We start from the raw sequence: 18,483 nt of genomic DNA on the forward strand, positions 1-18,483 counted from the left end.
GCTGTGGAAATTAATAAAGGTAAAATAAATTAAAGATTGTTGACTCTTGGAAGCCATTTTTATTTAAATAGTATCAGTTCCAGGACAAAACGTACCACATTTGTGTTTTGTATATTTGCATAACTTTTTCTCTGTAGACAGAAATAAGATCGTTCTCTAAAGCAAGTGTTAACTAAAATCAGTGTCCCAGATAAACACGTTCAATAGACGATTTAGAAGTAAGCTAAAAGTCATCCAAAAGTATTTAGAATACATTACTTTACTTGAGTAATCCAAGGGAATACATTACAGATTACATTTTAGGACATGTAATCAGTAACCCCCCCAACACTGTAAGTAAACAAGTTTCAACCATAACATCTGATGAGGTTTTGTACCTGCTCCTCTTTTGACTGGAGATCAGCTGTTGATTGACTTTTTGCTCTGATTTTTAACCTGTAACGTGCTTTTTCAACCACGAGGTGGCAGAAAAAAGCATTTATACAAATGAGGACAACAGGTCAAAGTTCAGCAGTAGATTTATTTATGGGGAAAAAGACATTTAAAATCACAACTTAAAGATCCAGGAGAACATTTTATAGAATATAACGAATACAGCAATATGTATGAACGCTGAGTTTTTAATTTAGTTTAACCCCCCCCCCCTCTTTAATCATTTAAATCACTCTACACATCAACTTTCATAAAAGGCATAAACAACGGAAATAATGAAAACAGTTAATATGAATAAACACACAACAATTCATCTTAAAACCATCAAAGAGTAAATATGATTATCATACTTAAATACATACTTAAATACAAACTTAAATACGTAAATACAGTACAGACCAAAAGTTTGGACACACCTTCTCATTCAATGAGTTTCCTTTCTTTTCATGACTATTGACATTGTAGATTCACACTGAAGGCATCAAAACTATGAATTAACACATGTGGAAATATGTACTTAACAAAAAAGTGTAAAACAACTGAAAATACGCCTTATATTCTAGGTTCTTCAAAGTAGCCACCTTTTGCTTTGATTACTGCTTCGCACACTCTGCATTCTCTTGATGAGCTTCAAGAGGTAGTCACCTGAAATGGTTTTCACTTCACAGGTGTGCCATGTCAGGTTTAATAAGTGGGATTTCTTGCCTTATAAATGGGGTTGGGACCATCAGTTGTGTTGTGCAGAAGTCAGGTGGATACACAGCTGATAGTCCTACTGAATAGACTGTTAGAATTTGTATTATGGCAAGAAAAAAGCAGCTAAGTAAAGAAAAACGAGTGGCCATCATTACTTTAAGAAATGGAGGTCAGTCAGTTTGAAAAATTGGGAAAACTTTGAAAGTGTCCCCAAGTGCAGTCGCAAAAACCATCAAGCGCTACAAAGAAACTGGCTCACATGAGGACCGCCCCAGGAAAGGAAGACCAAGAGTCACCTCTTCTGCGGAGGATAACTTCATCCGAGTCACCAGCCTCAGAAATCACAGGTTAACAGCAGCTCAGATTAGAGACCAGGTCAATGCCACACAGAGTTCTAGCAGCAGACACATCTCTAGAACAACTGTTAAGAGGAGACTGTGTGAATCAGGCCTTCATGGTAGAATAGCTGCTAGGAAACCACTGCTAAGGACAGGCAACAAGCAGAAGAGACTTGTTTGGGCTAAAGAACACAAGGAATGGACATTAGACCAGTGGAAATCTGTGCTTTGGTCTGATGAGTCCAAATTTGAGATCTTTGGTTCCAACCACTGTGTCTTTGTGCGACGCAGAAAAGGTGAACGGATGGACTCTACATGCCTGGTCCCCACCGTGAAGCATGGAGGAGGAGGTGTGATGGTGTGGGGGTGCTTTGCTGGTGACACTGTTGGGGATTTATTCAAAATTGAAGGCATACTGAACCAGCATGGCTACCACAGCATCTTGCAGCGCCATGCTATTCCATCCGGTTTGCGTTTAGTTGGACCATCATTTATTTTTCAACAGGACAATGACCCCAAACACACCTCCAGGCTGTGTAAGGGCTATTTGACCAAGAAGGAGAGTAATGGGGTGCTGTGCCAGATGACCTGGCCTCCACAGTCACCGGACCTGAACCCAATCGAGATGGTTTGGGGTGAGCTGGACCGCAGAGTGAAGGCAAAAGGGCCAACGAGTGCTAAGCATCTCTGGGAACTCCTTCAAGACTGTTGGAAGACCATTTCAGGTGACTACCTCTTGAAGCTCATCAAGAGAATGCCAAGAGTGTGCGAAGCAGTAATCAGAGCAAAAGGTGGCTACTTTGAAGAACCTAAAATATAAGACATATTTTCAGTTGTTTCACACTTTTTTGTTAAGTATATAATTCCACATGTGTTAATTCATAGTTTTGATGCCTTCAGTGTGAATCTACAATTTTCATAGTCATGAAAGTAAAGAAAACTCTTTGAATGAGAAGGTGTGTCCAAACTTTTGGTCTGTACTGTACATTCTGCCTAGTCAATCAATTATATACATATAAGCATTACACTTATAACTTCTCATAGTATACTCTATAATTAAAACTGAGAAAATAAATGCTCATAAAAATATACAGAATACAACTAATTATCAACTCTGAACGTTAAATACTACAAACTAATTAAAGCACTAATGTTTTAAAATCTACAATCAATACAATCAATATTCAGCATATGGAGTAAAAAGTAAAATGTAATAATATAAAAACATTTCAATACAAAGTCAAAATGAAAACACTGAACACACTGAATCACATGGTAGAGTGAGTGACACACTTTCCACACAGTAGAGGGTCACCAGCATGAAGACGTTACTAGCTCTTATGATGCATGCTGGGATGGATCCCATCTTGTGTCATTGTTCTAACATTAAACACAGCTGGGAGCAGTTGGGGAGGAGCTTACCATCACAGCTGAAGCTTTGTTAACAGGCTCACATTTCCTCCACAATATTTTCACTCTCACTTATTTCAACTTGTTCATTTTCCTCCTGACAAATGATAAACAACCATCTGATGTTTCATTACTTTAACAATATGATCTCTGTTCCTGGTTTGAGTTCAAGTGTGACAGCAGCAGTGTTCTGTGTTAGTTTTATAGATATTATTTTAATATGTTTTAATGGTGGAAACAGGACTGGACCAGCTGCTGATATGATCATCAAAACTTAGACTGGAATCAATAAATACAAAGTTGTTCAGCACAAGCTTGATGTTGTTATGAACAGAAGCAGGATATGATTTGACCTGCATGTTCCATAACCTTGGTAAGTTACCTGCCTGGTTACCTGTCTATACACATAATATACCAAATGACCCCTGTTTAATATTTCCAGCTGAGACTGTGAGAAAACTACAACACGTCATCATTATTTCTACTCTGCTGCTCTGACTGTGGTAAAACAGCCACGTCTCACTCTCTCCCAGCAGTAATCCTTCTCCTGCTGAAAGTCACAGTCAATTCTCTTCTGCTTCATTCATTAGTTTTAGTCCTCGTTAACTCTCAGTGTGATTCTGAGACGCTTGATAAATATGAGCCAAGGCTCACAGTCTGACTTATAACACCTGTTTTTATCTTTTCTGCATCAAACAGCTCATGTAGAACTAATCTGTAAAGTGCTGACTTCAGCTAAATCCAGAGATAACTGTTCAGTTTGGAGTCAGTTAAGAGACTTAAGCGAAGACGACAAAATCCAGATCCAGACTCCAGATGGATCATCAGGATCCAGCTGATCCTCTCTCAACACTCCTGGATGTTCACTCTCACTCTGACAGAGAGCATGACCCCCAGCTGATGAGAGAAGAAGAAAGAACAGAGGAGATAAACGAGTGTTTAGTGAGACTCACTTGATCAGCTGTCAGTCAGTGATGCAGCACATCCAGTATAAAGAGCAGCAGGGACTTCAGTCCTGTTCAGACCAGAAGTGAAGCAGCTGTGCAGCGTAGCTTGCTTCCTTTCAGCTCTCATGTTAATGTGTTGGAGTGAACACACTGAGCTCCAAGCTCACACACCTGCACACACTTTTACTATCAAGTGTTGTAGCGACTACTGTTCTGAAAGGTGACATGTCCACAAAATCATATTGAAGTCCAGATGACATTTTTACTGCAGTTTATTTGAATGAAAAAATCAGAAAGGACTGAGAAGCAGCTGTTCCACAAACATTTAAAAATCCTGATGTGATCCGACTGTGAGAATAAAGTGATGAAAGACGATGATGACGGTCAACAGAAAATATCGGAGCTCTACTAACTCCCTTTGTTCAAAACTCCCGTCGCCACCCAAGTGAACAGGTAAAATAAGGGGAAACCACACCCATGTGTAACTCAATGCATGTGACGCAATACGTGCAGCTGAAGCAAATATAAACATAAAACATATTTTGGCTCCTACAAGTGTGTTTCCTCTGCAGATTTCACTCAAGTACACAGAGGAAATAAAGTGCTGAGAGTCATGAACACATCATTACTGCAGAAACAGAGACATTCACTCATCAGTTTACTGATGGATTTACTGCTGATACATGTCAACTCTTATCAAAGTTTAAAGCTACAGAGTCTCTGTGGGATTTGAAGATGTTTCCTGCTGTTAAATCATCACATGACAATCAGTCAGAGCTCTCAGCTAAACAGCTGCTGTGATTCCTAAAGCCTGTCACCATTCTCCTCTCACAGCTTCACTGAGGAAAGCAGCACTGAGAAGGTTGGAGCTTCACCAGGAAATACTGGATCTTTGCTTTGATACTGACTGTGTTTAATACTAAACTGCTGAAACCAGCACAGACTGACTCCAACTCTCTACTGACCTCAGAGTCTCCAGTCTGCAGTCTGGACTCTGCTGAAGATGAATCAGCTGCTTCACATCTGATTCCTTCAGGCTGTTGTCGCTCAGTTCCAGATATCTCAGATGGGAGGGGTTGGACTTCAGAGCTGAGGCCAGATAATCACAGCAGATCTTCGACAAACTGCAGAACATCAATCTGAATAAAGAATAAATGAAGTCAGTTTAGAAACAAAGTTCATGTTTGAAATTATTAAATGTTTCATAATCTGTTCAGAGCTTAAGAAGATTTAAATGTAGAAGTTTTGAAAATTTGTGTGTGTCTGTGTGTGTGTGTGTGTGTGTGTGTGTGTGTGTGTGACTGTGTGTGTGTGTGTGTATGTGTGTGTGACTGTGTGTGTGTGTGTGTGTGTATGTGTGTGACTGTGTGTGTGTGTGTGTATGTGTGTGTGCGTGTGTATGTGAGTGTATGTGTATATGTGTGTGTGTGTGTGTGTGTGTGTGTGTGTGTGTGTGTGTGTGTGTGTGTAATAAGTCCAGTTGAAGCTAATATGAGGCTTTGACAGTCTGGTAGACTCACACTTGATTAGTGTGACTCAAAGTTTCAGAATATTTAGAAGTAAATTCCCTCTTTGAGTTTGGATCCCTCCACTGCAGCTCAGCAAGGAAACACTGAAGAAACACAAACATACTTGATATGTGGAACTCAGACTGCTGAAGCCTCATATTAGTTTACACTCTGGAAGTCATTTTTACTCACAACAAGACTGTGGATTTTAAATTCCTGAAAACATTTACATTCTACACATTTGTGTTCAGCAAATCCTGAAAATTATGAACCAAATATTTGAAACTTCACTGAAGAATTTGAATTTAATAAATAGAAATAAATCTACCAAAGCTACAGTCAGTCAACTCACATTAGAGTCTTCAGTCTACAGTTTGGACTCTCCAGTCCAGCAGACAGACGCTTCACTGATGAATCAGACAGTTTGTTGTAGCTCAGGTTCAGAAATGTCAGATGAGGGTTGGACTTCAGAGCTGAGGCCAAAACTTCACAGTGAGTCTCTGAGAGTCCACAGTCAATAAGTCTGTAATGACACAAATATTACAACATATGTTATCATGAAAGAGACACTTTATATTTACTTCATGCATTTGATGATCAAACAGTTTGACATTCACTATTTTGATGAACATTTGATCTTCACATCAGTGGTTCAGATCATCTTTTTAATATTTTAAATCTTTGTTTTGTGAGGCATTTTATTCCTTTAATGGACAGTTGAGAGATAAACAGGAAACAAGAGGAGAGAGAGACAGAGAATGACATGCAAAAAAAAAGATAAAACTTAGCTTTGATAATAAAAAGTTGAAATGATGAGATAAAAAGTCATAATTATGAGATATTTTCACACAGCAGTTCAAGTAGTAGTATTATTATTTGGTTTTTAGGTAAAGTAAAACCTATAGTTACCTCATTTGCATATTGTGAGCGTGGTTAGACCAGACGAAACACTGCCATTGAGGCGCATGCACACTTTTTATCTCATAATTTCAACTTACTTGGAGGATATTTTTATTATCAAAGCTAAGTTATATATTCTTTTTTTTGTGGAAATGGACTTCCATAGTTATTACCTATATGTCTGATTATATATCATGTAATAATAACTTTACTGCTTTCACTGATAACTGTAAAATACTGATATATGTTGTGATAAAATGCTGCTGTAATAAAACCTCAACCACAACCTCTAAAGTCCTTCATGTGTTTCACCAGGTTTGAATGAAGCCTCCAACACACAAAGGAAGAGAAAGAGAAGAAAAAACTGTCAAATCTAATAATTACTAGAAATAAATAGAATAACTGTTCATTAACTAAACAGCTATAAACAACCGACTGAAACATCAACATTATTTAAACTCAACATTTAAACAGCTCAACAACATCTGAGACTTAATATAACTGACAAGTTATTTCAGCTATAAACAAGTAGAGCACTATTATAACTATAATAAGAATTTGAATTTAATAAATAGAAATAAATCTACCAAAGCTACAGTCAGTGAACTCACCTCAGAGTCTTCAGTCTACAGTTTGGACTCTCCAGTCCAGCAGACAGACGCTTCACTGATGAAACAGACAGTTTGTTCTTACTCAGGTCCAGATGTGTCAGATGAGGGTTGGACTTCAGAGCTGAGGCCAAAACTTCACAGTGAGTCTCTGAGAGTCCACATTCCCAAAGTCTGTAATGACACAAATATTACAACATATGTTATCATGAAAGAGGAAACTTTATATTTACTTCATGCATTTGATGATCAAACAGTTTGACATTCACTATTTTGATGAACATTTGATCTTCACATCAGTGGTTCAGATCATCTTTTTAATATTGAAATCTTTGTTTTGTGAGGCATTTTATTCCTTTAATGGACAGTTGAGAGATAAACAGGAAACAAGAGGAGAGAGAGACAGAGAATGACATGCAACAAAGGTCCAGCACCAGAATTAAAGCACAGACCAGTAAGCTACCAGAACACTCCCAGTTCAGCTGATGCTGTCTCACTGTGTGTGTGTGTGTGTGTGTGTGTGTGTGTGTGTGTGTGTGTGTGAGTGTGTGTGTGTGTGTTTGTTTGTTTGTTTGTTTGTTTGTTTGTGTGTGTGTGCGTGTGTGTGTGTGTGTGTGTGTGTTTGTGTGTTTGTTTGTGTGTGTGTGTCAAGACAAAAAGAAAAAAAAAAGGTTTTTAGGTAAAGTAAAACCTATAGTGGTTAGACCAGACGAAACACTGCCATTGAGGCGCATGCACACTTTTTATCTCATAATTTCAACTTACTTGGAGGATATTTTTATTATCAAAGCAAAGTTTTATATTCTTTCTTTTGTGGAAATGGGCTTCCATAGCTATTACCTGTATGTCTGATTATATATCATGTAATAATAACTTTACTGCTTTCACTGATAACTGTAAAATACTGATATATGTTGTGATAAAATGCTGCTCTAATAAAACCTCAACCACAACCTCTAAAGTCCTTCATGTGTTTCACCAGGTTTGAATGAAGCCTCCAACACACAAAGGAAGAGAAATAGAAGAAAAAACTGTCAAATCTAATAATTACTAGAAATAAATAGAATAACTGTACATTAACTAAACAGCTATAAACAACCAACTGAAACATCAACATTATTTAAACTCAACATTTAAACAGCTCAACAACATCTGAGACTAAATATAACTGACAAGTTATTTCATCTATAAACAAGTAGAGCACTATTTACACTATAATTTTATATACTTTATATTTGAAGAACTAAACTACTAATCTACACTGATTTATTATGTTAATCACGTCTGGACTTACTGAGCCTTTCTGCAGTTCCTCACAGCTGGGATCAGTCTCAGTCGTCCCTCCTTTGATGTGTTGTACTTCTTCACGTTAAACTCATCCAGAGGCTCCTCTGACATCTGCAGCATGTAGGCCAGAGCTGAGCAGTCAAACACAGAGAGTTCCTTCTCTGATCTGTTCTCTGACTTCAGGAACTCTTGGATCTCCTGATGTACTGAGCGGTCGTTCATCTCCATCAGACAGTGGAAGATGTTGATGCTTCTGTCAGGAGAGATATCACGACTGTTCATCTTCTTCAGGTTGTTGATGACTCTCTGGATGGTTTCTGGACTGTTGTCTGTCTGACCCAGCAGGCCTCCTAAGAGACTCTGGTTGGACTCCAGAGAGAGGCCATGAAGGAAGCGAACAAACAGGTCCAGGTGGCCATTTTTACTTCTGAGGGATTTCTCCATGACTCTCTTCAGGAAGTCATCAAGAGATGTTAAACCATGATCACTGTCAGATGGCTTGTTTCTGAAATGAGCTGAAACTTTCTTGAGGAAAGACTTTAGTTTTGATTCTCTCAAGAAGTCCTTCAGTACCTTTGTCTTCCTGCTGGTGTAACAGTGGTACATGTAGACTGCAGCCAGAAACTCCTGAATGCTCAGATGAACAAAGCTGTAGACGGATTTCTGGAAGCTCACACTCTCTCTTTTGAAGATCTCTGTACAAACTCCTGATAACACCGAGGCCTCTGTGACATCAAGACCACACTGCTCCAGGTCTTCTTGGTAGAACAGGATGTTGCCTTTCTCCAGTTGTTCAAACGCCAGCCTCCCCAGCTTCAGAAGAAGGTTCCTGTCAGCCTCCGTCAGCTCCTGTGGACTCGTCTCATGTCCCTCATCATACTTGTTCTTCTTCCTCTTTGTCTGAACCAGCAGGAAGTGTGAGTACAGGTCAGTCAGGGTCTTGGGCAGCTCTCCTCTCTGGTCTGGAGTCAACATTTGGTCCAGAACTGTAGCAGTGATCCAGCAGAAGACTGGGATGTGACACATGATGTGGAGGCTCCTGGATGTCTTGATGTGTGAGATGATTGTGCTGGACTGCTCTTCATCACTGAATCTCCTCCTGAAGTACTCCTCCTTCTGGTCGTCAGTGAAGCCTCGTACTTCTGTTACCCTGCTAACACATGAAGGAGGGATCTGATTGGCGGCTGCAGGTCGGGAAGTTATCCAGATGAGAGCCGAGGGAAGCAGATTCCCCTTGATGAGGCTTCTCAGCAGCACGCTGACTGATGACTTCTGTGTGACATCAGACACGACCTCACTGTTGTTGAAATCCAGTGAAAGTCTGCTTTCATCCAGGCCGTCAAAGATGAACAAAACTTTACAGCCAGCGAGCTTCTCTGCTGTGAGCTTCTGTAATGTTGGATAGAAAACACGGATCAGCATGAGCAGACTGTACTGCTCATCTTTGATCAAGTTCAGCGCCCTGAACGAGAACAGAATCAGCAGACTGATATCTTGGTTGTTGGAGCGCTGTGCCCAGTCCAGAGTGAACTTCAGCACTGAGAAGGTTTTTCCAACACCAGCGACACCGTTCATCAGAACCACTCTGATGTGTTTCTGTTGGTCAGGTAAGACTTTAAAGATGTCCTGACACTTGATTGGAGCGTCATGGAGGGTCTTCATCTTGGAAGCTGTTTCAAGCTGCCACACCTCATGTTGGGTATTAACCTCTTCACTCTGTCCCTCTGTGATGTGGACCTCAGTGAAGATGCTGATGAGGAAGGTTTTAGTTCCTGCTTCATCAGTTCCTTGAGTCACACATTCACATGTGCTGCTCAGACTGATCTGATGTTCATCTAAAACCTCCTGCAGACCACTTTCTCCTGAAAGAGAAGAAAAAAGGTAGAATGAACCAGAAATCAGTGTGACTGTTAATGTTCAGTAGGATAGAGGAGGTAGATTCCTGTTTTCAGAGATGATGACATCAGCAGACAGATCTTCAGTCTTACTTTGTACAGTGCTGGTCTGACTGTCTGTCTGCAGTCCAGGTCTGGTTCTGGATCTTTCTGCACACTGGGGACAGGAGGAGTCTCCTGATGAAGCAGACTGGTCCCAGACTGGATCCTTCAGGACGTCCTGACACAAAGAACAGCAGGACAGCTGCTCCTCCACAGAAACAGCCCTCCTCTTCCTCTCTCTGTGGACATGAACACATTCTTTATGTCACATGACATTAGTGGAGGCCAACCGACAGCTCAAAAGCTGCATGCAGCTCTTTCCCCACATAAACAGTCCAGACTGTCAGTATTTACACACTTACACAGTTTCTGTTCTTCAGACTCTGAGATTCAACACATTCAATTCAAAATGAAATAATATAAAGTAAGATTACAAGAGTTCAACAGTAATTAGACATGTGTAAACTAATGTAAACAATGCAGGATTTAAAATAGATGTTTGATGAGGAGGAAAGTGAATTCAACACATTAGTTAGACCACAAGGAGACACACAATGTGTTTTGGTGAGTAAGTCAATGTGAACATGACTTTAGTCTGTTAGAAAACTCCACAGGCTCCTTTAAGCTACTCTGATCCATTAAAAGTCAGGAACAATAAGCAGGAGGAAACTGAGCCAAACAGAAAAGTCCACTAGTGAAAAATAACAGACTGCTGCTCTTTTGTGTTGTGCTGCTGAACAGAGAGCTCTGCTAAATATCTTCATAATGCATCTTTTCATGAGTGTTACTCTCTCTCTCTGTTTCTGCTATAGTCTCTCTCCCTCTGTGTGAGCGTGATACAACAGTTTGACACATTTGACTTTTCCCAAACGTTAAACATCAGACTCAGTTTCCTCTGCTGCAGTGGTCAGTCTGCAGTGATAAATCAGCTGCAGCAGGCTGTTTCTATACATTTACATGACCTCCTCCCATATTTAGTGTCTTTGAACAGGAACACGTTAAGACACAGTCTGTATTACATGAGACCAAACATTGTACCTGCTGCTGCAGTCCTTTACTAAATAAGGACAGACACAGTTTGACTTGTTAGTAAATCCTTAGTAAATATCACCCTGGGTTACCTGCTGCTACTTTACATTTATTAACTAGAAAATCAAAGAGCAATACCAGCCTTGTCTCTTAACCTGTATTAAATATTGGTTCACTAAATGAAAGATATAAACAAAGAAATAATGCAGTCAATGCTCAAAGGACAAAAAAATTAGAAACTGATTTTTTACAAACTTACAGAATTATAAACAGTCAGCCTGCTATCACCTGAAGAATATATGAAGAATTAAAGGACTTATGTCAGGGTTTATAAAATCTTGTCCATGCATTTATCTTCAGCAAACGTTAAACATCAGACTCAGTTTCCTCTGCTGCAGTGGTCAGTCTGCAGTCTGATGAATCAGCAACAATCACATTAAGAATATATCAATAATTAAAGGACTTATGTCTCAGCAGGGTTTATTAAATATTGTCCATGCATTTATCTTCAGCTACTGCAACAGAGTCTTTACAGGTTTCCCTAAAAAGTCCATCAGACAGCTGAAGCTAATTCAGAGTCACTAAGACCAAGAAAGTGGATCACATCGGTCCAGTTCTCAGATCTTTATACTGACTTCCTGTCTGTCAGAGAATAGACTTTAAAATCGTGCTGCTGGTTTATAAGCACTGAATGATTTAGAGCCAAAACACATTTCTGATGTTCTGCTACGTTATGAAGCATCCAGACCTCTCAGCTGGTCTGGATCAGGTCTGCTTTCTGTCCTCAGAGTCCAAACTAAACCTGGAGAAACACAGTTCAGGTTTTATTCTCCACATATCTGAACAAACTCCCAGAAGACTGAAGGTCTGCTCCAACTCTCAGTTCTTTAAATCACAGCTGAAGACTTTTCTGTTTGCTGCTTTTTATTAAATCATCTTTAGGGTTAATATCTCACACTGCACTGTGACTCTTTATTCTGCTGTTTATCTGTTTTATTCTATTTTACATTCATTTTATTTCCAATTCAACACGTTTTTTCAACATTTTGCCGTATGTTGCTTTTATATCCTGTCTTGATGTATTTCATGTTTTATATGAATCACTTTGAATTGTCTTGTTGTTGAAATGTTCTATACAATAAACGTGTCTTGTCTTCTTCATGTGTAAACACTGTGAATGAATATGACACATCCTGAACATTTATCTCCTGTAAACTCACAGTGTGTTTGTAGAGTCTGATGCATGAATGAAGTCTGACTGAATCATTTACACACATTTTCATGAGCTGCACAGCTTTGATAAACACATCAGCTGATACTTTATATTTAAATGTCTGAACCTGCTGCAGAAGATCTTCAGACTCTCACTGATAACTGATGGAGATGGTTTAGTAGAGTGTGTGTTGTCAGTCAGTGGTGTTTGATTTTAAATGATATTAAACTGAATCATCTTCAGCTCAGTTTACAGTAGAAACAGTCTCTTACTTTGTGTCTGAGGGTCCAGGTTCATTACTGAAGTCTGGAGTACGGCCTTTAGACCGGTCACTCTTCATAGACAGACAGCTGGATATTACAGACTCTGCTCCGTCCTCCTCTTCCTCCTCTTTCTTCATCTTCTGGAGTCTGAGAGGTAAACCAGTAACACTGGAGACACACACACACATACACAGTATAATAAACCCAGTCCTGCCTCTCAACTTAGTAGCTTCTTATTAGTTGACATGACTTTAACTACAACCATGTGTGTTTTCTAGTCATCACAAAGAGAAACTTTGACTCTGGTTTAAATCCAACAAACAGACTTCAGATAAACATGTGTGTGCTTCTTAACTGTGACTTCTCTCTATTTAGAGCTCAGCAGTGAGTCACGTTACATCGCTGTGAGGACGCACAAACCAGGAAAACAACAACAGGAAACAACGTTTAACACCTCAAACTCTGTCATTTCACATTATTCTGACACACTTTAATCAACTAAACAATGAATGTGATCAATAATCATCAGATTGATCAATAATGACAGTAATCATTATTTACAGTCCTGATATTAACACTCACCTGCCTCAGACTTGCTGTTTTCCTCCTACTGCTCTGATGAATGGCGTCTAAATGGACTTTCACCTTTATTGCCTACCTGTCTGCTCCTCCCTTTTTTTACTGTAAGTCACATGTGTGTGTGTGTGTGTGTGTGTGTGTGTAAGTGTGTTATTGTACTACTATCTCTGTGAGGACCAATTACAGTTTTAGACTTTGACATGTTGTAGGCTTCAGACTTAGTTTTAGAGTTTTAAAGCAAATAATTTAACTGAATCCAGACCAGACTAACCTCACCCTAACCCATTACAAAGCTCTACCTCAGACTGTCTTGTTCATTGTGTGTGTGTGTGTGTGTATTTCATTGTGAAGGGGTGTGACTACTTTCCTGATACACACTGTACAGCCCAATCTGATCTGATGTGGGCCGGATCATTATAAAGAAGACAGGAAGTAAAGTGGGCTGGATCGGACCCCTTGGCAGGCCGGTTCTGGCCCATGAGCCTCATGTTTGACTCCCCTGCTGTAGAGGGTTTATAGATACTTCTGAGCTCCTGAAGAAACAACAGTCAGGTGACTATCAGAGGCTGCTGAATGAAGATGTGACTTAAAGAAAGAAAGGATGAGGAGGAGTGAAAGCAGAGGGCAGCGAGCCTGGAGTCACTGTGAGGAAACATCAGAGTACAAACACACAAACACACACACACACACACACACACAGTAAAACACACATCCAGCTGAAGGAAGAGGAGAAACTGCTTTTGGCTGATGAGACTTTAAATAAACAACCTGAGTGATTATTTCACTGCTGAGACTTTTTAGAAGTGATTTCCTCTGAGATATAATTCATCATCTCTGACTGAGAGACTCACACTATCAACTTTACTCCAACATGAAGAAAACAACACATTTATTCATTTATACACTTTGAAGTCAGCAGTGACACACACACACACACACACACACACACACACATGCACAGTAAAGCGCACACACAAACACACACACATATGCACGCACACATATGCACAGTAAAGCGCGCGCACACACACACACACACACACACACACACACACACACACACACACACGCACACACACACACACACGCACAATAAAGCACACACACACACACAAACACACATATGCACAGTAAAGCACACACACACACACAGACACATATGCACAGTAAAGCACACACACACATGCACAGTAAAGCGCACACACACACACACACACACACACACACATATGCACAGTAAAGCACACACACACACATATGCACAGTAAAGCACACACACAGACACACACACACACACACACACACACACACGCACACACACACACACACACACAATGCCTTTTTGTCATGAAAATACAGAGAACATTTCAACTACACACCTGGTAGAGAAGCAACATCAAAGTGCAGTGACAGCTTTGTTTACCATCAACAAGCTGCTTTCAGACTCCACGTCTGGTTAGAACAAGCATCTTCAGTTAAGTTGGCTAATTAGCGTTAGCTAGCCGGTCTGGTGATGTAAGTTATAACCATTAGGTGAGGAGTGGAGACAAAACAACGGAGACATTAACCCGGTAACTATTAACCTCTGAAGCCTGAGAGCCGCCGGAGGGGAAACAGCGCCCCCTATAGATTAAAAACGTCTCAGGGCAGTTAAACAAGCACGAATATATTCATCCAAACAAACTTCCCATTGTAAATGTACAACTACAAATGATGTCTTACCTTCGCTGTGTTCATGGTTAAAAGTTGTGTCTGGTCTCATAATATTCCTAGTAACAGCTTCAAGTCAGATTCAAGCTAGTTTCCATTTATTTCCATGAGGGATGAAGAGCAGACAGCTGCCGCGTCCTCCTCAATGCGGACACACGGTTTCTGTCGCCATCTAGTGGTTGAACTGTGCTATTGCGACAGACTGCACTACTTTCTAGAGCAGGGGTGTCAAACTCATTTTCATTCAAGGGCCACATACAGCCCAATTTGATCTCATGTGGGCCGGATCATTAAAAAGATGGAAGGAACGAATGAAAAGAAGACAGAAAGGAAATATGGAAGAAAGGAAGGAAGGGAGGAAGGAAGGAAGAAAGGACGGACAGAATGAAGGAAGGAAAAAAGAGAGGAAGGAAGGAGGGAAGAAAAGAGGGAAGGAAGGAAGAAAGGGAGGAAGGAAGGAGGGAAGAAAAGAGGGAAGGAAGGAAGAAAGGGAGGAAGGAAAGATGGAAGGAAAATAACACAGGAAGAAAAGTGGGCCGGATTGGACTCCTCGGCGGGCTGCTTCAGGCCCACGGGCCGTATGTTTCCCACCCCTGTTCTAGAGGGCGTGAACTTGCTGCTGGAGCCCAATTTTTTCTTCATCAATATTTCAGAATAAAAATTTAAATTTAAATTTCCCTAATTTCTGAGCTGTGGAAATTAATAAAGGTAAAAGAAAGTGAAGATTGTTGACTCTTGGATGCCATTTTTATTTAAATAGTATCAGTTGCAGGACAAAACGTACCACATTTGTGTTTTGTGTATTTGCATAACTTTTTCTCTGAATACAGAAATAAGATCGTTCTCTAAAGCAAGTGTTAACTAAAATCAGTGTCCCAGATAAACACGTTCAATAGATGATTTTGAAGTAAGCTAAAAGTCATCCACAAGTATTTAGACTACATTACTTTACTTGAGTAATCCAAGGGAATACATTACAGATTACATTTTAGGACATGTAATCAGTAACCCCCCCAACACTGTAAGTAAACACGTTTCAACCAAAACATCTGATGAGGTTTTGTACCTTTGCTCCTCTTTTGACTGGAGATCAGTTGTTGATTGACTTTTTGCTCTGATTTTTAACCTGTAATGTGCTTTTTCGACCACGAGTTGGCAGAAAAAAGCATTTATATGAATTAGGACAACAGGTCAAAGTTCAGCAGTAGATTTATTTATGGGGAAAAAAAACATTTAAAATCACAACTTAATGATCCAGGAGAACATTTTATAGAATATAATGAATACAGCAATATGTATGAATGCTGAGTTTTTAATTTAATTTTACACCCCCCCCTTTAATCATTTAAATCACTCTACTCATCAACTTTTATAAAAGGCATAAACAACGGAAATAATGAAAACAGTGAATATGAATAACTAAACACACATCAAGTCATCTTAAAACCATCAAAGAGTAAATATGATTATCATACTTTAGTAAATACATTCTGCCTAGTCAATCAATTATATACATATAGGCATTACACTTATAACTTCTCATAGTATACTCTATAATTAAAAATGAGAAAATAAATGCTCATAAAAATATACAGAATACAATATTTTAAAATCTACAATCAATACAATCAATATTCAGCATATGGAGTAAAAAGTAAGATGTAATAATATAAAAACATTTCAATACAAAGTCAAAATCAAAACACTGAACACACTGAATCACATGGTAGAGTGAGTGACACACTTTCCTCACAGTAGAGGGTCACCAGCATGAAGAGGTTACTAGCTCTTATGATGCATGCTGGGATGGATCCCATCTTGTGTCATTGTTCTAACATTAAACACAGCTGGGAGCAGTTGGGGAGGAGCTTACCATAACAGCTGAAGCTTTGTTAACAGGCTCACATTTCCTCCACAATATTTTCACTCTCACTTATTTCAACTTGTTCATTTTCCTCCTGACAAATGATAAACAACCATCTGATGTTTCATTACTTTAACAATATGATCTCTGTTCCTGGTTTGAGTTCAAGTGTGACAGCAGCAGTGTTCTGTGTTAGTTTTATAGATATTATTTTAATATGTTTTAATGGTGGAAACAGGACTGGACCAGCTGCTGATATGATCAGGATATGATTTGACCTGCATGTTCCATAACCTTGGTAAGTTACCTGCCTGGTTACCTGTCTATACACATAATATACCAAATGACCACTGTTTCATATTTCCAGCTGAGACTGTGAGAAAACTACAACACGTCATCATTATTTCTACTCTGCTGCTCTGACTGTGGTAAAACAGCCACGTCTCACTCTCTCCCAGCAGTAATCCTTCTCCTGCTGAAAGTCACAGTCAATTCTCTTCTGCTTCATTCATTAGTTTTAGTCCTCGTTAACTCTCAGTGTGATTCTGAGACGCTTGATAAATATGAGCCCAGGCTCACAGTCTGACTTATAACACCTGTTTTTATCTTTTCTGCATCAAACAGCTCATGTAGAACAAATCTGTAAAGTGCTGACTTCAGCTAAATCCAGAGATAACTGTCCAGTTTGGAGTCAGTTAAGAGACTTAAGTGAAGAGGACAAAATCCAGATCCAGACTCCAGATGGATCATCAGGATCCAGCTGATCCTCTCTCAGCACTCATGGATGTTCACTCTCACTCTATCAGAGATGGCTTCCATCTGATGAGAGAAGAAGAAAGAACAGAGGAGATAAATGAGTGTTTAGTGAGACTCACTTGATCAGCTGTCAGTCAGTGATGCAGCACATCCAGTATAAAGAGCAGCAGGGACTTCAGTCCTGTTCAGACCAGAAGTGGAACAGCTGTGCAGCGTAGCTTGCTTCCTTTCAGCTCTCATGTTAACGTGTTGGAGTGAACACACTGAGCTCCAAGCTCACACACCTGCACACACTTTTACTATCAAGTGTGTTTCCTCTGCAGATTTCACTCAAGTACACAGAGGAAATAAAGTGCTGAGAGTCATGAACACATCATTACTGCAGAAACAGAGACATTCACTCATCAGTTTACTGATGGATTTACTGCTGATACATGTCAACTCTTATCAAAGTTTAAAGCTACAGAGTCTCTGTGGGATTTGAAGATGTTTCCTGCTGTTAAATCATCACATGACAATCAGTCAGAGCTCTCAGCTAAACAGCTGCTGTGATTCCTGGACTTCAGCAGAGGTTCTGGTCTGTTTAAAGACCACATGGTTACTAAACGTAATGATGCTTATGTGAAATCAGAGCCGGTGATTTGCAGGCTGCAGTCAGACTGATCTTAGAGCTCTGACAAAGATGAACTGATCAATAGTTTAGTGTTGAAATGAGAGAACAAACACTTTGAGATCAGATTTGATGATGAGGTTCACTGTCTCTATACATCTTGTAAGGCTGTCAGCTGTAATCCAGCTTTATTTCCTGCAGACATCAACACAACAACAACAGTCGTCTTCACATCAACTCAAACACATGATCACAACAAGCTTCTGGCTCATCTGATTGGCTGACTGTTCTCTCTCTCTCTCTCTGTCTTTCTGTCCAATCCTGAAGCCTGTCACCATTCTCCTCTCACAGCTTCACTGAGGAAAGCAGCACTGAGAAGGTTGGAGCTTCACCAGG

The 18,483-nt window shown here is 39.7% G+C and overlaps 1 protein-coding gene across 1 annotated transcript in view; it reads right to left on the bottom strand.

Moving 5' to 3' along the window:
* Positions 1–2,779: 2,779 nt before the first annotated feature.
* LOC128373236 (ribonuclease inhibitor-like) overlaps positions 2,780–18,483 on the bottom strand; it is a 36,803-nt gene continuing 21,099 nt past the window's right edge. Inside the window, exon 5 of the mRNA XM_053333529.1 lies at positions 2,780–3,773. Coding sequence (XP_053189504.1) covers positions 3,746–3,773 — 28 coding nt within the window. The 3' untranslated portion in view covers positions 2,780–3,745. The remainder of the gene's footprint in view (positions 3,774–18,483) is intronic.

Source organism: Scomber japonicus, chromosome 14, assembly GCF_027409825.1.
Source record: "Scomber japonicus isolate fScoJap1 chromosome 14, fScoJap1.pri, whole genome shotgun sequence".
Lineage (NCBI taxonomy): Eukaryota > Metazoa > Chordata > Actinopteri > Scombriformes > Scombridae > Scomber > Scomber japonicus.